The sequence below is a fragment of the Panthera tigris genome, chromosome D1 (genome assembly GCF_018350195.1).
Source record: "Panthera tigris isolate Pti1 chromosome D1, P.tigris_Pti1_mat1.1, whole genome shotgun sequence".
Taxonomy (NCBI): domain Eukaryota; kingdom Metazoa; phylum Chordata; class Mammalia; order Carnivora; family Felidae; genus Panthera; species Panthera tigris.
Window position 1 is genome coordinate 112,703,362 of NC_056669.1, and position 20,052 is coordinate 112,723,413.

General features: G+C 68.8%; 1 protein-coding gene across 2 annotated transcripts in view; it reads right to left on the reverse strand.

Moving 5' to 3' along the window:
• The window catches only part of KCNQ1 (potassium voltage-gated channel subfamily Q member 1), a 316,086-nt gene that overhangs the window by 220,765 nt on the left and 75,269 nt on the right, over nucleotides 1–20,052 (reverse strand). For both annotated transcript variants that reach the window (XM_042958455.1, XM_042958456.1), the window contains exons 3-10: nucleotides 16,591–16,717; nucleotides 16,273–16,351; nucleotides 15,723–15,819; nucleotides 15,166–15,306; nucleotides 6,922–7,032; nucleotides 6,161–6,256; nucleotides 3,967–4,089; nucleotides 2,954–3,098 (exon numbers count right to left, since the gene is read on the reverse strand). In XM_042958455.1, coding sequence (XP_042814389.1) covers nucleotides 2,954–3,098; nucleotides 3,967–4,089; nucleotides 6,161–6,256; nucleotides 6,922–7,032; nucleotides 15,166–15,306; nucleotides 15,723–15,819; nucleotides 16,273–16,351; nucleotides 16,591–16,717 — 919 coding nt within the window. The remainder of the gene's footprint in view (nucleotides 1–2,953; nucleotides 3,099–3,966; nucleotides 4,090–6,160; nucleotides 6,257–6,921; nucleotides 7,033–15,165; nucleotides 15,307–15,722; nucleotides 15,820–16,272; nucleotides 16,352–16,590; nucleotides 16,718–20,052) is intronic.

Sequence of the window (20,052 nt, forward strand, 5' to 3'; positions counted from 1 at the left end):
GTCACGGGGAAGACACGGGCCAAGCAGATGACGCCCTCACCCGCGGAGGCGCAGAAGTAACGGAAACTAACATCTCGGCGGGTGGATTAACCCGTGGGTTAGACACAGCTGCGCAGTTAGCAAACTGGAAGGAAGCTGCTAGAATGCAGTGCAGGGAGACTGAGCAGGAAAATACCAGAGACGGCCCGGGAGGCCAGGACGCGGGGGTCAGGCAGGCGTTTCGGGGGCAGGTCAGAGCATTTAGGGGAGGCGGTAACCTGTGACGGGACCGTGCTAACTTTCCACACCGGATGAAAGACACAAACCCGCAGGTTTATCACAGCAGGACGAACAGAGATAATCCACCGCCCTGGGTCACCGTCCCGGAACCACCCAGCACCGACGTCCAAGGGAAGACCCTCGAAGTCTCCAGAGGGGGCCGGGCCACTCCCGAGGACGGCCGCACAGCTGGACAACGCGCCTGCCGAGCGTTCACAGAGAATACGTATCTCAACCCGGAACCTTCCCCCAGCTAGACCCCCATCCGACAGCAAAGTCGGAACACGGAGGCTCGGGGCAAAGACCGGGTTGACCCCCAACAGACCGTCACTGAAGGAACCGCCGAAGGGCCTTCAGGAAGAAGGATGTTAAACCCTGAGACGGAATCCAGCGGATCTGCTGGTAAATATCGGCAAGTGTCCACGAACCCAACCAGCGACGGATTCAGGGGATCCACAAGCAAGACACGGGGCAGGGGCGGCGTGTGAGGGGGGTGGGGTGGGATCCGGAGCGCGGGGCCCATAGTCCCGTGAGGGCCGCCCCCCGAGGGGAGGGCGACAGGCCAGGCCCGGCGGGTGGGGCCGCAGACTGCGTCCCCCGAACTGGGCTCGTGAGCGGCGGGCCCCACGCAGGCTGGGGACTCGGCGGCCCTGACCACCTTGAGATGGAAGTGAGGGTGCCCCCAGCGCCTCACGGCCCGCCTGCCCTCAGGGGTCGCCCCCAGGCTGCCCGGGTCTACGGGAGCTCCTCCCGCTGGCCTTGACTCCTCTGACCCCCAGCCCCACAGCCACCACGTCACTCCAGGCGCTGGCCTGGCCCGAGGCTTGTCCTGCCCTGTCCCCATCCGTGCCATTCCTGGGCGAGCCTCAGAGGGCACAGGGCTGCCCGCAGCCACGCCTGCCCCGTGGACTCCCAGCGCCCGTCCGACACCCGCAGGCTCCTGGGCACCTCTCCCGCCTTAGGAAGGAGGGTCAGCACGGCAGGAGCCCACGTGGGCCTCTCCACAGGAGGGAGGCCCACACCCACCCCACCTGAGGAGTGCAGGTGGCGGGCCCGGGGCGGGGGTGGGGGGTGACGACGTGATCCCGCCCGGAAGCGCGGCTGCTCCCCCACGGCAACTCCATCACAGCCGCTGATCCTTCCTTCCCCTCCCCGGCCAGCTGTACTCAGCATTAACACCACCTCCTCCAGGAAGCCTGCGGGCCCAACCAGGCCGAGCCGGGTGCTCGTGCCCCAGACGCCCGCGCGCCTTCCTGCCTGATGCCAAGGCCCGCCTCGCCCCAGGGCCTCACCCTCACGCGCACGGAGCAGGGTCCTGACGACCAGGACAGCGTGAGCAGCCGGGGGCTGGAACCTGCACGAGAAATGCGGACGGGAGCCTGGAGGGCGGGGTGTGCAGGGGTGCGGCACGAGGCTCGGGCGCCAGGCCTCGGTGCGGCCGGTGGTGGTGGGGTACTCAGCGTGGCTGCTTGCGCCCTGCCATGTGGGGGCTGGGGCTGCGGGCCCTGGCCGGGATGAGGCCCCCTCTCCCCCGACCAGGGCTCTCGAGAGCCCCGGGTACCGCCCGTAGGCTGGGGGCCACTCGGGGCCCACAGCGGAGGCCCCGGAAACACAGCGGCTCCGGGCTGGGCTGACTCGTGCTGGCGGGAAAGGAAGACTCCCTGCAAAAGCACCCCACAAAGGGTGCCTGACTGTCCCTGCACTCGTGCCTCATTAACATTCTGCAGGCGGCACTGGGTACTTAATAACAGCAAGCAGGCTGAATGGACGGTTCCACACTCAGCAAACAGCACGAGAGGCTTCTACCCACCCCGACCTGCCCATTAGCATTTGCAGAGAGCCCCCATTTGCATCGCGACAATGGTCCTGCCCCTGAATCCGGAGTTGGGGGGGCCGCCGGGCACTCGTTGGCACAATTGTTCCTTGTGCCCACTCCGGGGGGCGGCGGGGAGCGCGTCCCGGGGGCTCACCAGCGATGTGGCCAAACTCAGGCCAGAGCGGAATCCCAACAGCCTGCGACGGGGCCACGGTGGCCCGGTGCCCGGCGGGGTGGGCGCCCCCGTCCGGTCCACCGACAGCCCCAAGGAGCAGGCAGCAGCCGCGGCCTTTTTCCGGAACACTTTCTGCCCTTCTTCCAGGGGACTGTGACCAAATGCAGGAGGAAACACCGGGGGTCAGCCGCCCGAGAACCAAGCACTTGGCGGGCCAGGTGCCCGTAAGCACAAAGGGTCAGGAACAATATACGCTTGTCCCCCTTCTGCCACGTCTAAGACAGTGACACTGCCCTCCCGACTGCCAATGTGCTAGCACATTCTGGTGGGTGCCGGGAAGAGGCCCAAGGAGGGAGAGACCCACACGGCGGTGACGCACGAGCAGAGGCACACGGTGTCGAGGACAGACGCGGGCACGCAGCGCTGGCTCGGGACGCCCGCCCCCCCCCTCCCCCACCAAGACCGGGGGGTCCGCACGCATGGGCCACCTCCCTTCTGCCCGGCATGGGGCGCCGGCCGCACAGCGGGACCGAGGCGGGGCCCGGCACCCGCAGCCCAGAGTCCGCAACAGAGCCGGAGGAAGGGTCCCTCCGGGCTGGGGTCTGTGGGGGGAGGGCAGGGCCTTGGCGGGCGGACGCCAGGTCAGTGGGAGCTGAGCGCCCATCCCCGTCCCCACACCGCCACCCTGGGCGAAGGCTCCTCACCAGAGCTGTCGCAGGTGTCCACGGAGAAGTGGTCTGGCCTCCGCTTTTCTGACACAGGCTCGCATGTGATGTGGGGGACCGTGAGCGTCTTCTCTCCGGGACTCACCCCGTTGTCCTTGTCCAGTTTGAACTTCTTCTTCTTTACCTAAGACCACGAGCAGTAAGCTGGCGCTTCCCGGGGGTCCCCAGCCCCAGAACCCCTCAGCAGCCCCCAAGGGCACCAGCCAGGGAGCCAGGCCTCAGGGCCAGCAGACGGGGTGCTGTGGGGGGCTCGGCACAGGCGCTGCCTGGGGGCTCGGGCTGAAGGGGCCGGCGGACGGGAAACCGGACAGGTAGACATACAAGCGGGCACGTGGGGACCAGGGCTGTGGCCACCGGGAGTTCCGGCACGCGGTGGGGGCCGTCGGGGGGACAGCCTGGGGCCGGCAAAGGTGATGTGGAGGAGGAGGTGTGGGAGCCGGTGAGGGCGTTTGGCAAGGGAACAGCGAGTGCAGAGGCGTCAGGGGCGGCTGGCAACGGGAGGCCTGGGTGCCCCCCTCAGTCCCCACACCGGCCCCATCGTGACGCTCTTGCCCAGAGCCTGCCCGAGCCCCCTGCACCACGACCCGAAGACCGACTTCCCCGAGCTGGGGAGAGACCTCCGTCCTGACCGGCACCCGCTGTCCCCGGCACAGAAAGCCTGACATCAGGGCCCTCTCAAGAGCCTTGTTCCCAACCTCTGGCCAGAACCCAGCCCGTCCTGTTCCCGGGGCCGCCCCCTGTGGGCCTCCCATAGTCCTGGCCTGGGAGCACCAGCCCTACGTGGCCCCGAGCCAGGGGGGACCCCCAGGTGGCAGGACCCAGCACAGGACCCCACCCCCAGGGCCCAGAGTGGCACCAGTGCCCTGATGTGGCGCCGCTGAAATGCCAGGGCCGAACCCCGGCCAGCAGCCGTGGCCCCCAGGGCCTCCCCACCCCCCACCCCACCCCCCGCTCACGAGGGATGCCTGCAGGAGGCAGGTGGGGGCTGTTACCATGACGGACTTCTTGGGCTTGGGGCTGGGGGACAGCAGGGTGTGGCTCCGGGTGGGTTTCCGGACGTAGATGTTCCAGGTGGAGGACTCGGGGTTCTCAGCTGCATAGCACCTCCACGCCGTCTGAACAAGCGCAGGGGAGACGCGGTCAGCCGCCGGGCCCGCCCGCACCCTGGCCTGCGTGCCAGCCCCCCACCTCCCGGGGCTGCTCCCACGCCAGGCGCCTCACGGCCTAACCCACGGGCCGGTACCCACGGCTCGGGCGCCACGGAGGCCCCACCCGCAGACGCAGACACCCTTTGGCTGCCTCTCCTCGGGGCACGCACGGCGGGTGCAGGACGGACACAGACACTGAGGACACCCGGGGCCTGTGGGACACCAGGCAGGGGGGCAGGGGGGCAGGGGGCGTGGGGGGGCGGGCCCCTCCCAGAGGCCCACATATGGGGTCCCGGAGCCCGGGCACGGCCTGCCGCCGTGGGGAGCCCTGGACCCACATCCTAGAGAGATGCCCGTGGCGACCGCCACACAGGAATGACCCAGAGGAGGGGACACCACTGCACGGGATCCGAGTGGAGGACATGCCGTGTCCGGGTAGGCAGCAGGGGACAGACAGCAGGGAGCAGACAGGGGAGCTGGCAGGGTTCGTGGGAGGCCGTGACACCACCCAGGATGGGGACCTGGACAGACACAGCAGCCCTCCCTGCCCGGGACGCTCAGGGGACGGCCACAGGCCTGGCCCCTCCACAGCCACGTGCCACCTCTGTGTCCCACCATCCCCACAAACGTAAGGCCGCCGCCCGCTTCCTGCCCGGGTCCGGTCCGCGTTCCCTCCTCTGGGCCCCAGTCCTGCCGTGGCGGACGTGTCCACATCCCTCGAGCTCAGCACCCGAGCCCGGGCTTCACAGGGGTGCTCACCCCCGAGCACCGGCTCCACCAGGACCCCGCCGTGCTCCCCTCCCGCCGGCAGCCTGCCCACGGCAGCCTGGGCTGGTTTTACGGGCCTGATTTATGGTCTCCCCGAAAGGAGAAGCTGTGGGCCGTAAAACCAGGCCTGAGGGGGCCCGGCCCCTCGGCTTTATGGCTGCGGCTGCTATTTCCTTCCCGTCCAGGTCCACCGTCCAGGCCCCAGACGGTGGGTTCCGGAAGGGTCCGGAAGGGCTTCAGAGGAATGAGGGGGCGCCCCTGGCTGAGCGAAACCTGGTGGCTGCTGCCTGTGCAGGGGGCCCTGCCCGGGGCGGATGGCGAAGGAGACCAGGGCCCCGGGGGTGACCCCAGGACCGTCCCTGAGGGGCATTCGGCACTGGGTGTGGCTGAGGTCCCCACATGTACAGCTGGACACCCACAGGGCCTGTGCCACAGGACCCCTGCCCAGCCGCTCCCCGGGCGAGACCTGGGCCCGCTCATCCCTGCTCTGCCCCCGGGCAGGGGCCGGTAACCATCTGGGACCCAGTTTTCGGCCTAAGTCTTTGTTGCGCTAAATTAAGAACCAGCCATCCTCTGGTGTATCTGGGAGCCTGGGGTCACAGAACTGAGCATCCAGGGGCTCCAGGCCACCCTCCTTCCCCCGCCGCTCTTAGCCTCTGTCTCCTCCAGCACCCAGGCCTTGTCAAAGCGGCCTCGGGGTCCCCGTTGGGTACCGAGGGGCCTGTGAACCCAGAGCGTGGCTGTGCTGTCGGCTCACCAGGCCTCACCTGCTGCCACCTGGGAGTCCCTAGCCCCGTGGGATGTGGGGAACACCCTGGAAGTACCCGTGCTGCACAAGCAGGGCCCTAGACCCTTGGGGTTTCCCTCCCAGACTCGCCCTGTGCCGAGCAGGGGGGTGACCACGAAAGGAGGCCACTGTGGCTGGAAGGTGAGGGGCCCACAGCAAGTTCACCCCAACCCGGGACGGGCCAGGGCACATCCCTGTCCCCTGGCCCGCCCCCCCAGGACCTACTCTTCCAACAGGACCTCCAGGGAGGGAGGTGGGCGCCCCGCGTTCCCGTGCCCACCCTGTCGGCATCGCCCACGCTTCCCAGAAGGCCCGAGCGCGTCTGTGTGGTAGCACGGGCTCATCTGTGTTCCAGAGGGACCCGTAGCAAGAAGGTCTCGTGAGCTTTGTGGCCGAGGGTAGTTCCTGGTTCCCAGAAGGGACGCCAGCCTGCACGTAACCCGCCGACGCCAGGCCGGACGTTAAGGACGGGAGGCACGTCACCTGAATGAGAGAGGCTGCGGCCGGGATCTGCCTGTTGAAGTGTTTCTGCCTCTGTTTCTGCTGGACCTTCAGGGCGAAGCCGGAGCCGAGAATCCCCTGGGAAGGAGCAGAGACGGGGGCTCGCGTCCACGCAGGCAGCCACCGCCCGGCCCGGCCTGTGGGGCACAGGTGCTGGGGACACGGGGCAGCACCGGGGCGCTGGCTCGGGCAGGAGACGGCCCCCTCCCCAGGATCGCCAACGGGATGGATGGGGCCGGCTCGTCAGGGAGGGAGCTCCCCGTCCACACAGGGGATCAATCACGCACACACATAGATGCACACGTGCTCTGTGTGACACACACAGGGGACCACAGAGCACACACACAACCCACGCACGCTCACCACACAGCAGGTGCCCCAAACGCATGTGACACGCACACCTCCACGCGCTCGGGGAGCTAGAAGGTGTGGCCCTCGTGATCTGTGATTGCTCGGAAGGACATGGGTCAAAGCGGGGCCCAGGCCACCGCGCAAGGGAACCAGCGCCCCCACCAGGCGCACAGACTCCGCCTCTGCCCTCGCCTGGCGGCTGCTGTCGGTGTCTCCCCGAGACCCCTTGGGCCGAATGCGCCGGCCGCGCCCCACCGGCCTCCACCCACACCTGCTGCAAAGCACCCTCCAGGAGCAGCGGGGGCAGGGGACTCCCAGGGGCCTCTGTGAGTGGGCTTGCTCTCGGGGGGACCCTGCCCGCCCGGGAGCCCGGAGGAGGCGGGAGCACCTACCGCCGGGAGCGCGAAGAAGGATATGGCAAACACAGAGAAGCAGGAGGCAATGGTCTTCCCGACCCACGTCTGGGGCACCTTGTCCCCGTAGCCGATGGTGGTGACCGTGACCTGCGGGAGGCGCAGGGGGGCGGCGGTCAGGCCCAGAGCCCCGGGACGGGTGACCGTCGGGCCCGAACCCGCCACTCTGCCGACACAGACGCGGAGCTCCAGCCGCCACCACCGGGACGGCCGAGGCTCAGACCATGCCGGCGCGAGCCCTGCAGACGGCCGGGGCCCCCCAGACCCGGTGCCTCACGGGAAGCGGGTCCCCGGGCGTGCGCAGGGGGCCTGCCACCAGACGCGCGGCCAGGGGGCCCGCCCCACGGGAGGGCCTGCCCCAGCCCGCGGGAGTCCGTCCCCCGGGCCACCGACGTCGCCGTGCTGCAGCCCCCGGGAGGCCGGAAGTGCGCACTGAGGCTGGTCCTGCACCAGGAGCCCAGACGGGGATGATGCTCAGCTTCCTGACGCCGCCCCGGGCGCCAGATGTTCCAGTCGCCCTTCTTCCGAGAGGACCAGACGCAGCTCGAGCCTTCTTCTCGGTGGGGGAGCCGACCGGCAGAGCCTGCGGTGGGCCCACGGGCCCAGGGCCGGCCCCGCCCCCGCCCCCCAGGCTTGCGTCCCGCTTGCCTTCGAGGTTTGTCCCCTGGGGCCTCCGGCGTGAGCCTGAATAGACATCCTGCAGGACGTGAGCACGCGCCCTGGCTGCACCGCTCAGCCCCGACACGCCCTGCCCCCGCCGGCCTGGCGTCTGGGGCCTGAGGCCGCCCGTGGGCTTTGCAGGAGCCTGGCCCCGGGGACCTGGGGCCTCACACCCGCACGGCACGGCACGGCAGCAGGCTCGGTGGCCCAGAGTGGCCACGTGGCCTTCTGCCTTTGAGGTCCTCCTGTGCCGGCCCTGTGGTCACGGCCAGTCCGTTCTGGGAAGCCCGGCCTCTCCCCTCTGGAGCCTCCAGGCCAGGCCCAGGGCAGGACCAGGAAGGTCTGGGCGGGGCCTTCACTTGACATCCTGCCCGGAGGAGTCCCAGAGGAAGGCGGGACGCAGGGCCGGGGCCCGGGAGGCACGTTTAACGGACTCCGACTGAGAGCAAGGCCCAGGCGGGAAGTGGCGAGGTCCACCTCATCGCCGTCCGTCCCGGGACCCCGGTGGGTGCCTTCCACCAGCCACGGGGCACGGAGGGAGGAACCCAGGGGCCACAGGCAGGCAGGGACACACGTGTCCTCTCGCAGCAAGAGGGGCCACGGCGCAGGAGGCCCGGTGGCGCCAGCGAGCGCATCAGCACGCGGCGGGTCCAGACAAGCGCTGGGCGTCCACGAAGGGGCCGGCCGCTGTGGAGCCTGGCCCGGGGCGCCTGCCGTGGTCCTGGGCCTCCCGCGACGTCACCGTCCCTCAAAACCACACATCTCGCCACGAGCGCCAAGCGCACTGAGCTGCCTACTGCCCGGCCCCTCGAAGGGACCAGCCGAGCCCGTGGAGGTGGGTGCGTGCCCACAAACGTGCCCCCCACACAGGCGGCACAGCACACACGCGTGCGAGCATCTCACGCACGCTCGGAACGAGCGAGGGCACGTAAGGAGGGGCCGGCGCCCACGCCGAGCCCTCCACGCTCCGGGACTTGCACGCGGGCCGCGCACGCCTGGGCCTCGGCGTGGGTACCGGCGGGGCGGAGCCAGGGGCAAGCCTGACAGTCAGCTGGCAGGTACGGGGGCCGCCCCTCGGCTGCGGGCCGTCCTCCCCGGAAGGCCTGCGCCCCATGTGTGAGGCCTGGCCCACAGCTGCCTGCGCCGAGGGCCCGGGTGCTCCGAGCGAAGGCAGAGCTGGGGCTGCGAACGGGGTGAGGTCTGTCTGCTGGGGGAGAGGGTCTCCGGGGACCCTGCCCCACTAGCCCCCAGGGCCGTCCAGGCCACCCCTGCCCTGTCCCCCCACGCCCGCACCCCGCAGGGCGGCCCCCTCGTGCCATTCCCTGGCCCTGCGCCGTCTGGGGTGCTGGGGCTCCTGGGGACCGGCCGGCCGGCGGAGATCAGGAGTGCCCGACCGGGCATCCCCCACCCCGGGGAGGGCACACGCCTCTCAGACCCCATCACAGACTTGCTTTGTCAAGTTAACGACGTCCTTCGGCTCTTGGAGGAAACGGCCCATCCCCACAGAGCTGTTTGTTTTTCCCGAATTCAGAGACACGGGCAGCTGCGGGAGGGTACTAACTGCCCAGCGCTTGCCACGCACCCCTGACCGGGGCGCGCCAGGGGCAGACGTGCACGCCCGGGCCCGCAAACGTGGGGGGACCCAGCATGACCGCTGGGGACAGGGCCGTGTGGCCCCGGGGACAGGCCTGTGGGGGCAGGGGACCGAGCTGTCCCCGGCCTCTGGAAGCCGCCGCGGGGGCGCGTGCTGGCCTCTGTGTCTCTGCTCACACGTGGAGATACCTGGAAGCTTCCCCTCACACACACTCCGCCCTGGCGCGGCAGGCCCTGTGGGCCCCCAGCGAGACGGGAGGGCCAGCCCAGAAACGCCCGATCTGCCGGGGAGGCGGGTGGCCCACGGCCACCCCACGGGCCTTGCCCGCCGGAGACGTCATGGCTGTCCGTCCGCGAGCAGGCGTGAGGACCACGCTGGCGGGTACACTCAGGGGCTCGCACCGCTGGCCGACTGTGACAGTGTCGTGAGGTAGGGGCCATCTTACCGAGGGGGAGACTGAGGCCGAGAGGGCAGTCACGGTGCGCGACGCCTCACCTCTGGTAAGTGACTGAGCGGGCACGTTCCCACGACCCCGGGAAGGCTGCAGAGCAAACCCCGGGCCGGACGCTGTGCCACCAGCCTGCCCCGAGGAGGCTGCAAGGACACGGCCGGGGTCGGGAGAGTCACAGACCGAGCGGGGGGCCGGGTGGATGGCGGGACACCTCGGGCAGCAGGCTTCTCGGGCGCTTGTCCTGAGGGTGCGCCCGGCACCAGCCCCTGTGGGGCCCCAGCCCGGCTGGCGGGAAGCGGTCGTGGAGGGGACAGACGCATGCGGGGGCCAGGGAACCACCCGGCCAGGCTTCCTTTCCGTGGGAAGGACTCAATAAACAAACCCAGACCCACGCAGATCAGAGCCTCTCAGTGAGCGTATCTTCCCCTTCGCGGAAACCCTGGCGCTCCGGGCCACAGACACATCTGCTGCCCTCCTGGGCTTGCAGCCCCCGCGGAGAGCCCCACGTCAGCCCTCGGAGCCACTCTGCGGCCCCTCCGTCTTATGGACGGGGAAACTGAGGACCGGACCAGTCACGTGCTCGCTGGCCCCGGACCCAGTTCATCGGTGCAGCTGAGGAGGCATCTGTGGACTCCGTGGCCCGCCCTCCTTGTCTCCACCACCAGGCCTGATGAAGGGCGTCATTCATTCCCGAGCCCCTTCCCTGCGGTGGGCCTGGCCCAGGGCCTGGGATGGGGATCAGAAGCGTGGGGGTCCTTGGGGTTCCGGGAGGCCAAAACACATGCACGGAAGGGGGCCATCCTGTGACGAAGGTGCTGGAGGTGGGGAGCCGGTCAGGGGCGGAGCAGGACTCTCGAAGGCAGAAGGGCTAAGGGGTGTGACTGGGGCATCACGGCAGCCATGAACACCCTAGCGTGAGTTAGCTTGCTAAGGGTCTGTCGCAAGCGTCTGCCTTTGGGGAAAGCCCAGAGGACACGGGCTGGTGACAGGCCCCCACAATGTGCAGCCCGCCTCCGCTGCCTCCTCGCCGGGCGCCTGGGGCCCCAGGGGCCCCAGACCTCCCGTGTCCTCGCTGATTTGACTTCTCCCACAGTTTGTGGCCAGAGGCCCGCATTTTGTACCCAGTTTGCAGATGGGCTCACGGAGGTTGGGCGACCTGTACCAGGACGCACACGCGGTCAGCCGTGCAGCTGACATGCAGTTCCACGTGTGGCTCTGCCCCCGACCCCGCTCCTGACCAAGGCTTCCTGTCTTCCTGTCTCCTGAGGCTGACCACGTGTCTCTCCCTGGGGCCGAAGCTGGAAAGCTCCTACCCTCACTGACATGAGCTGAACCCCCCCGCCCCAAGAAGAAATCGATCCCGTGTACCACCCTCACTGGGCCTACCAGGTCACGTGAGGACTCCTCCCCAGGGATCAGCCAGCGCACAGCGAGTACAAGAAGATGTGCTCACCCTGCGCACTCCTACGCATCCTGCAAAACCCACTGTCCGGGTCCTTCCCTGGGGAAGGCTCCCAGAGCCCACCACGCTCACCCCTACCTGATGTCTAACGGGCACAAGTCTGTGCCTGGGGTCCTGCGGACCTCGCTTCCCAGCTGCACAGCACCCTCAGGCTTTGCGGAGAGCTCCAGCAGAGAACGAGGCCTGGAACGGCTGCGGTCTGAGTGCTGGGCTGGGGGCCCGGCCTGCCACCCTGGGGGCCCAGGGCCTCGGTTTTTCCAGCTTCAGATGAGGTGCACGTGGACGTCTGGGGGGGGGGGTCCTGTCCTCACGCAGCCCCTTCCTCAGCCCCCAGACCCCTGTGACCTCACACCACCAGGATGTAGGAGCCCCGGAGCCCGGACCCCTCTGGAGCCGCCAGCTGCCGAGACTGGCAAGGGTCGGGCTGAAACGCAGGGACGGGCTTCCAGCGTTTTTGCGCTAAATTCTAAATTTAGACGCGGGGGTAAACAGAGCCCAGCAGCCTCCCGATTTTAGAGACCCCCGGGCGCTAAACAGAGGAGCCCGTGTTTGCAAAAACGGCTTTTCCCTCCACTCAAACTTTAACACAAACAAACGCATTTTGTTCCAAGGGCACAGAAAAAGGTCTTAAATCCTCCCCAAACACCTCAGCAGCCAGGCACGGGGCGCCACACCTGGGGGAACAGGGGGCTTGCACGCCAGAGCCGGGCGTCCCCACCCGGCGTGGGGGCATGGGGGGGGGGGAGGGAGACACGCAGCCTTTGAGCTGCCACCCTCGCTGGACAACCTAGGGACTGGGGCTGGGGGAGGCGAGGGGACTTCTCGTGAAGTCTGGCCGGCACACGGCGGTCCCGGGCTGCGGAATAGCATCCCCCCAACATTCGTGTCCGCGAGACCCTAGGAACGGGAGTGCCTTGGGAAACGGCCTCTGTCGAGGTGGTCACGTTAAGATCCCGAGCTGAGATCGTCCTGCTTCATTCATCCAGGCAGGTCCCAAGCCAACGACAAGTGTCCTTACAAGAGGCAGGAGATGCGGCCACCAGCGCGGGGACGCCCGAACCCCCCGGAAACTAGCACGGGCAGGAAGGACCCTCCCCGAGAGCCTCCGCGGCAGGCGCAGCCCTGCCCAGGCTTTGATCTCGGACTTCTGGTCTCCAGACTGGGGGAGGACACGTTTCTCACGCTTTGAGCGCCCCGGTCTGCGGGACTTGGTTACAGCCGCCCCGGGAGCCTGGTACAGCCACTGTCCTCGGGGCCACGGACGGAACCGCTCCACGGGCCCGTCCGCGCTTCGTTCGTACCACGGACGCCGCTGGACCTCCGTGCTGAGGACACCCGGGGCCGCCCCCGTGGCACCCACAGCCCTTCTCCCACCCACCCGCCGGACTCCCGCGGCCCAGACGCCCCCTCACGGGCTCCGGCCCGCGACACGCTGAGAAGCGGGTCTGGCTTCTGGCCAGCCCCCGGCCCGGCCGTGGGGAGTGAGGCGGACCCGGTGTGGGGACCGGAACCCCCCCCCCCCGCCCCAGCACGGCCAGCAGCCTTCGCCCTCCCCCCTCCGCCCCCCCGGGGTGGCCCCTGGTGGCACCCCCTCCTCTGCCCGTCCCGGACGGGGCGCCTCGGGGCCGGGCCGGCGCCCCCCACCCCACCGGAGAGGCGAGCGGGGCCGGGCCTCGGGAGCGGGTCGGGAGCGACTGCCGGGCGCAGTCACAGGCCGCCACACTGGCTTCAAAGCCCCAGTCGGGGCCGGCCCCGTCTCGCTTTCCTTGAGCTCTGTTTGTCCGCGACGCGCCAGGAACACAGCCCATAACTCAAGGCTCGGGGGCCGCTCCCGCCCGGACAGCTGCAGGGGCAGCCGCGGCGATGAATGGGAGCCGTTTGCCCCGGAGCCCCGGGGGGCGGGGGGCCCGGGGCGGCCCAGAGGCGCAGGGCCCGGCGGGAACAATGGCCGGGCCAGGGCCCGCGGTGGCCGAGGCTGGGGCTGCAGCTGACGGCGAGGGCTGGGGCACCGGTGCCAAGCTGGGCACAAAGGGGCCGTTTTCCCGGCCGGCGGGCGGATGTTTGCACAGGTGTGGGAGTGGGGGCGCTGCTCCGCCGAGGGCGGGGGGCAGGGGAGCAGCCTCGGCGGCCCCGGGAAGGCGGGGAGGCCGGTGCCAGGGCTGGGCACCGCTTATCAGCCGGGCCCCGAGCGCTCACCCACACACCTCCTCCTGGCTCCGGACAGCCTGTGCCCGCACGGGCCCGGCACCGGGACCCACCGGGACCCGCCCCTCCCCGCCCCTCCCCGCCCCCAGACCTGCCGGGGCCCGCCTCGCCTGGGCCTACGGGGGCACGGGCGCACGGGCGGACGGAGGCCTGAACCCGGGCTTTCCTCAGCCCCGAGTCGGGTCCCTCGAGCGGCCTGGCACGCTGGAAGCTTCCAGAAAACACACAGACTCGCCCACATCGGGAGCCCCCTCTGTGTGCTCGGCCTCACGGGCGTGGAACACGGACACGGCAGGGGCATGTGTCCGCCCAGGGGGCGGGCCGCCGGGTGGCTTCCTGCCGCACCTGGACGGACTGGGATGGGCCTCCTTTCTGGAGGATGGCTGGGAGCCCCAGGGGAGAGCAAGGCCCGCTTTTTCCGGAAGGAAGAGGCTGGGGACAGACACGGCCAGGGCCGGGGACGGCCTGGCCCCGAGGCGTCACCACACCCCGTGAAGGCCAGGACCCTCTCCTCAGCCCCTCCCCAATCAGCCCGGACATCGGCCGCCCCACCCCCAGCTCCAAGGGGCTCCCCTCCCCACGCAGCCGCACTCAGCCTGAAGCAGGGGCCGGTGTCCACTGTTGTCTCCCTGACCCCCGCTCCTGGCCCCGTGGGAGGCCCTCCCGGGGCACTGGCCGCTCACACCCCAGAGTACTTTGAAGGAGGGAGCACCGTACCCCACGGAAAGCTGGGGAGTGTGGGGGCCCGGCCCGTGGCCCACGCCCCTGTCTCTCCCCACAGCACGCGTCTGCCCCGGGCCGCCTCGGGGCCTTGTGCGTGCTGATCCCGGGCCCGGGTCCACCTGCAGTCAAGTGCCTGGAACCCCCCTCCCCTCGAAGCCAGGCTGTGGGTGGAGGGTGTGGTCAGGGGCGCCCTTCATGCCCTGAACAGTCTCTCCACGGCCCACACAGCGAGGACGCGGCCAGGACGCGGCCAGGACTCAGGGCACACGTGGCTGGCTGAGGCCTCACCTGGCTGTCCACAGCAATGACTGGTCCTCAGCAAGGCTGACCCGCCAGGCCCCCTGCCTGCCCCCTGCAAGGCTGGCCCCCTGCAAGGCTGGCCCCCTGCAAGGCTGGCCCCCTGCAAGGCTGGCCCGCCAGGGCCCTGGCCCCCTGCAAAGCTGACCCGCCAGGACCCCTGCCCGCCCCCCGCCCCGTGGGGCCCTCTCCCTTATGACTGCCTCTCCTGCAGCCCAGGGAGCCGAGAGCTGCCCAGCCCAGCAGGGCCACTTATAGGTGGAACTGGGGCACCGGGCCCTGCCCTCAGTGCACCCAAGGAGCCCATCTCCACAGCCAGGAGAGCCTGGGGGCCCTGTGGGGAGGGAACCGGCACCTCTCCGGGCCGGGCCCAGCTACGGCACCCGCAGGCAGGCCTGGTGCCCGGCCAGAACAGGGGACCACTTCTTTCTCGGGAGGTCCCCCCGCCCTCGTGTCACGGTGCTTGTTTGCCGTTTAACGTGGCGCTCCTTGGTGCAGGGATAGTCCTGGGGCCAGCGCAAACCCTCCCAGACGGCCGGGCACACGCCTGACCCCGCCCTCCCCCCCCACCAGGGTGAAGGGCAGCAGAGGGCCCGGCCTGGCTGGGGGCAGCGGCTCCCAGCCCCGGCACGTGCCCGGAGACGAAGGGTCGGCTGTGGGTCCCCCCCCTCGGAGCGAAGGCCCCCGCGCTGCCGGCTCCCGGCGCAAACCTTCCCGCGGGCACCCTTCCCCACGTTCGCGTGAGGAGCCCGTGGCCCGAGCCCGCAGTGCCCTCGGCCTCCGTGGTGGCTTCCCGCCCCTCCGCTGCCCGGGACGCCTGTCTCTACTTACCACCCCCCACCACAGGGCATCCGCGTAGCTGCCAAACTCCACTTGACCCGACTCGTTCACGGCGTCCTTCTCGGCCAGGTACACGAAGTACGAGGAGAAGATGAGACCCAGGAAGCCGATGTACAAGGTGGTGATGAGCTCCTGGGGGCAGTGCGGGCACAGGGGTGCGGGTCAGCGGAGCACTCACGGCCGCCCAGGCCTCTGTGACCTTCCCGGCAGGCGGCACAGGTCCACATGCCCACGCGGGGCCCATCTCCACCCGTCTCCCCACTGGCCAGGGTCGGGCCCCGGCCGCCGCCTGGACAGACGGGCCGGCTTACACAGGCTCGCCGGCCGCCCGGCTCTGCCCCGAGACCCGTGGTGACGCGCCCGTCTTCGGTCGGGGGACTGTTCCCGCCTGCCGCTTTCAGATTCTCTCTCCACCCTGCACGTCTGCCCCTAGCTCTGCCCCCAGCCTCTTGTCCCCAGCTGAAAGGAACGCGGGCACATCGTCCGCCCGGCCGGCCAGGATGCGGGCACCACAGCCGGGACCCCCGCGCCCCAGCCAGACCACCCACCTGGCGATGGATGAAGACCACAGAACCCAGCAGCCTCCAGGTGCCTCCCTGGCGATCAACGTGCAGCATCCTCAGGATCTGGAGGAAGCGGATGCCCCTGCGGGGGAGACACCTCTGTGCCCCTGCCCCCGACTCACCGGCCCAGGCGCCTCGCAACAGCCCCGGGCCCCCGCTCGGCCCCTCAGAGCCTGGCTCTGGGTCTGCCCGCTCACCGCCGTGCCAGCTTCCCCGCGCCCCCCCCCCCTCAAGCACAGGGTCAGGGCTGGGTGGGGGGGGGCACGCCAGGCCCCAGCTGGACCTGTCCACCTCCAAATCCCTTTGGTCCCCAGACCACCTTCTGGGCACGGCCCTGGGATCACCCCGGTTTACAGATGGGCAAACTGAGGCCCCCAGATGGGGGAGGTCACAGCCCCAGGCCCAGAGGTGCTCTCGCTGGCTCTCAAACCCGGGCGGCCGACCTCGCTGTGGCGCCTGAGCGCGTGCCCCCACCCAGCACGCTGCCCCGCGGCCCTCGCACCCCCAGCCGGGAGAGCTTGTGGCCCAGGTGTACCTGATGGCCGAGGTGGCGAACACCTGCCCTTTGGAGCCCACGCAGAGGACGACCATGGAGGCCAGGACCACGATGAGGTCTGGGGGGGGAAAGGGCGGCGTGTCAACAGCCAGACCGCTGGCTCAGGGGAAGGGGCCTGGCGGTCAGGAGGACAGGGCCACTCGGACGGGAGAGCGGCCCTCTGTCTCAGGCACACGGGCCCACCCGGCCCACCTCCCAGCCCTGCTCCCAGGCTGCCGCGTCCCCCTTTCTGGGGAGGGTGCCAGCCCGCGCCCCGAAACCTCGCGCGAAGCTCCCCTGGGTGCAGGCACAACTCACCGATGATGGAGATGGGCTTCCGGGCAAAGCGCAGCCGCCCCCAGACGCCCACGTACTTGCTGCGGCAGCCTGCCGACCAGAGGCGGACCACGTACTCCGTCCCAAAGAACACCACCAGCACAATCTCCTGCGGGGCAGAGGGGCGTGAGCCGGGGCCTCCGCCCAGAGACCCCCAAGAGCGGCCGGCCTGGGTCCTGGCCTGGGTCTGGGGGGGGGGCGGGGCGGGAAGCACGCAGCCCACCGGGACGGGCCAGTGGCCCAAGGCCGGACCCACCCCCCCAGCAGACACCTGCTGCTCTTCAGACCGGGGCCCAGCCAGCCCACATCCACACCCGGGCTCAGCAACGGCTCAGGTCTCGCGTCCTCGCCTGGCCCTGAGGCACGTGACGACCTGGGCTCGCGTCCTCCAGCCGCACTCGTTTAAGCCACCGAGCCCCCAGAGCTCAGGCCGTGCATCCTGATTTGCGCGTCAGAGAGCATCCATCCTCGTGAGATGGTCCCTCGTTCACCTCACAGCCACCACGCCACCAAGGACACAGCATCCGGGGGCACTTGTCAGCTCTGCCGGGGCCCGGGGCCGGAGCGCCCCAGGGTAGGGGAGGGAGGTGGGTGGGAGGAGGAGGAGGAGGAGGAGGAGGAGGAGGGCAGAGGCCTCGAGGACACCTCTGGCGGAGCCGCTCCACGGCCAGGGCTCCGTCTGCAGTCAGCGTACCTCGAGGAGGGGACGCCGGGACCCCGAGGGCTCACACCCAGGCTACCGAGGACGGGTGATGGGCGGGTGGCTATGCGGACAAGCGAAGAGAGACGGTATGAAAACCAAGTTCAAAGGGAAACAAACGAGCCGTGGACCCGACGGCTTCGCTGGTGAAACCTACCAAACATCTGGAGAAGAAGTAACCCCGACCGTTCCCAAGTGTTTCCGAAACACCGAAGAGGGGAACGCTTCCTGACTTGTCCCGCGAGGCCAGAATGAAGCCAGACAGAGACACTGCACGTAAGGCAAGAGGGGCCCAGACCGGCCTCCGCTGTGAGCAGCGGTGCAGAAACGCCCGAGAAAACACGAGCAGCCGGCTCAGTAGCCCGTCGGAAAGGTCACACGCTGTGACCGAAGGGAACGGACGTCGGAAGGGGGGCCCGGCGCACGGAGACCGATCAGTTACAACCCGTCACGTCAACAGAACGGGGTAAAAACGCACGACCTGAGTCGCTGCGAGAAAAGCATGTGACAGAATTGCCCACCTTTTCCTGTTAAAACCAGTGAAATCAGGAACGCAGGGATAGTGCCTGCACGTAACAAAAGCCACACCTGCAAACCCCACAGCACACACTGCGTCGACGGGAGCTTTTCCTTCGCCGCATTCGACGCTGTGCTAAACGACGCGGCCAGAGCGGCTGGGCGCGGAAGAGAGATAAAAGCCACCGCAATCGGAAAGGACAAGCAAAACCATCTCTGCTCGCAGGGGATGTGAGCTGACGTGTGGAAAACTGCAAAGATCCCACACGCACACACAGCACGCCGGGTAGATCGCTGCAGAACTCAGCAAGGCGGGCGCGAGTCAAGAAGCGCGAAGCAACGGCCTTTCTGTGTCGCTTGTACCGTTTCCACCAACCGCGAACGATCTTTGAAAGAAACGGCGAAAACAATTCCGTTTACGGGCGCATCAGAAGGAATCTGGTAGTTGTGAGTTAACAAAGGAGGCAAAAGCCGGGTGCGGCGAAACCTGAAAACATCATGCCAAGAAACGAAAGGAGGGAGGCACAGCCCCCGTCCTGGACCGCAGAGAAGCTGCCGGCACCAGAGTGACGTAGAGATTCAGCGCTGTCCCCCCAAGCCCTGATGGGGGCCATCTGTACGAGGGAATATCACTCAGCCTTATAGAGGAAGGAGGTTCCGACACCTGCCCCAGCAGGGATGGGCCCTGGGGTGGCCCAAAACCCTGCCCCGTGGAGCCCACGCGGAGGACGACCGTGGAGGCCAGGACCACGACGGGGCCTGGGGGGAAGGCGTGGCGTGTCCGCGGCCAGACCGCGGGCTCAGGGGAAGGAGCCGGACGAAGACGGCAATGCTGATCCTCCTGCCCCTGGAGTCCGGCCCTGGCAGGGGGCCTCACGGGGTGACAGGGCAGGTCCTAGTCCGTAGCGCGCCCCTGCCCTCCCCGCCACGAGGGGGTGGTTGGACACTGCCCCCAGTGTTGCGGGCAAGCTCAGTGGATACGGGGGGAAGCCTAGGAGAGTTTATACCTCTTTCCTGTTGCAAAAAAGTTGTGTTCGTTACACTGAATCCTTCGGGGGGGGGGGTCGTGCGTGCCCTGGAGGGGGCAGGGGGCGTGTGACCTCACGGGGGCAGTGGCCACGCGCACCGCCCATCCCCCGCTCCGCAGCCCCACAACCCAGGGCCTGCCCCGGCCAGCACTCGGTGTGGATCCACCGGGCGGACGAGAGAGCGGGGCCGACAGCCCCCCGCTCGCAAGGCTCCGTCCTGTTCACGTGTCCCCCAAGAACCCGGCCCTGCCGGATCCCGGCAGGCGGGAGGAGCCCGTGATGGGCGAGGTCTGAATGCACCACGGGCCTCCAGGGTTTGGCCGTCACCTCCGCGTTCCCCAAGTGGAGACACGGGCACCGGCATCTTTGTGGAGAAGGGGTCACCTGGTCACTAGGGGGTCCCCAAAAGAGCCGTCCTCGGGGCCTCCCTCCCCGCTCTGCCTGCACATCCACACACCATCCGGCTTATCAGTCATTCCATAGTTTTCGTTCTTGTTTTCGTGCATTTCTTATCATTTAAATCCCTTCCTCAGCTGTGCCCCGAGTAGACTCAAAGCACGAGAAACGTCTTCTGAAAGACCTCAAGATAAGTAACTATCAGGGATTGCTGATTGCTGAGACCCGAATCATCTTCGTCTCACTCGTGGGGAGAACCTGGTCCGGAGCAACCCCCGCTCTCCCAGGGCTGGCTGCCTGAGAACACAGACTCCCCCTGGAGGGGTGAGGTGTAGGAATAATTTAAAACAATGCTAATCCTCAAATCCTGTTTGAGTTTGGAATGCAGCGCGAGGCCCGGCGGGCCGCATGGGGCGCTCACCGCGTGTAAGCGAGGCCCAGGCCCCGGGCGGGGCTGAGCTCGAGGTGCCATGCTGCCCGCACGCTGGGAGGGGATGGGGACGGGGCATGAGGCGGTGGGACGGATGTTTGCCTGGAGTGCTGGGTGGGGTGGCACTCAGGGTCAAGGCCACAGCCAGGCCCTCAGAGCTGGGTGCTGCGTGCTGGGGCTGCGGGGGGCTCGCCGTGGCTCAAGCACCCCACGGGCAGGCTTGCTGGCCAGCCCGGCCCACTGCTCTCTCTTGAAGCCACCTGTCCACTGACCTGGGCTCCGGCGGGGGCTGTGGACCAGCAGGGGCCTTGGAATGTTTTCACAGGAGGGCTGGAGGCTGCGACTGGCCTTGACCGTCCACTTGCAGAGACCGG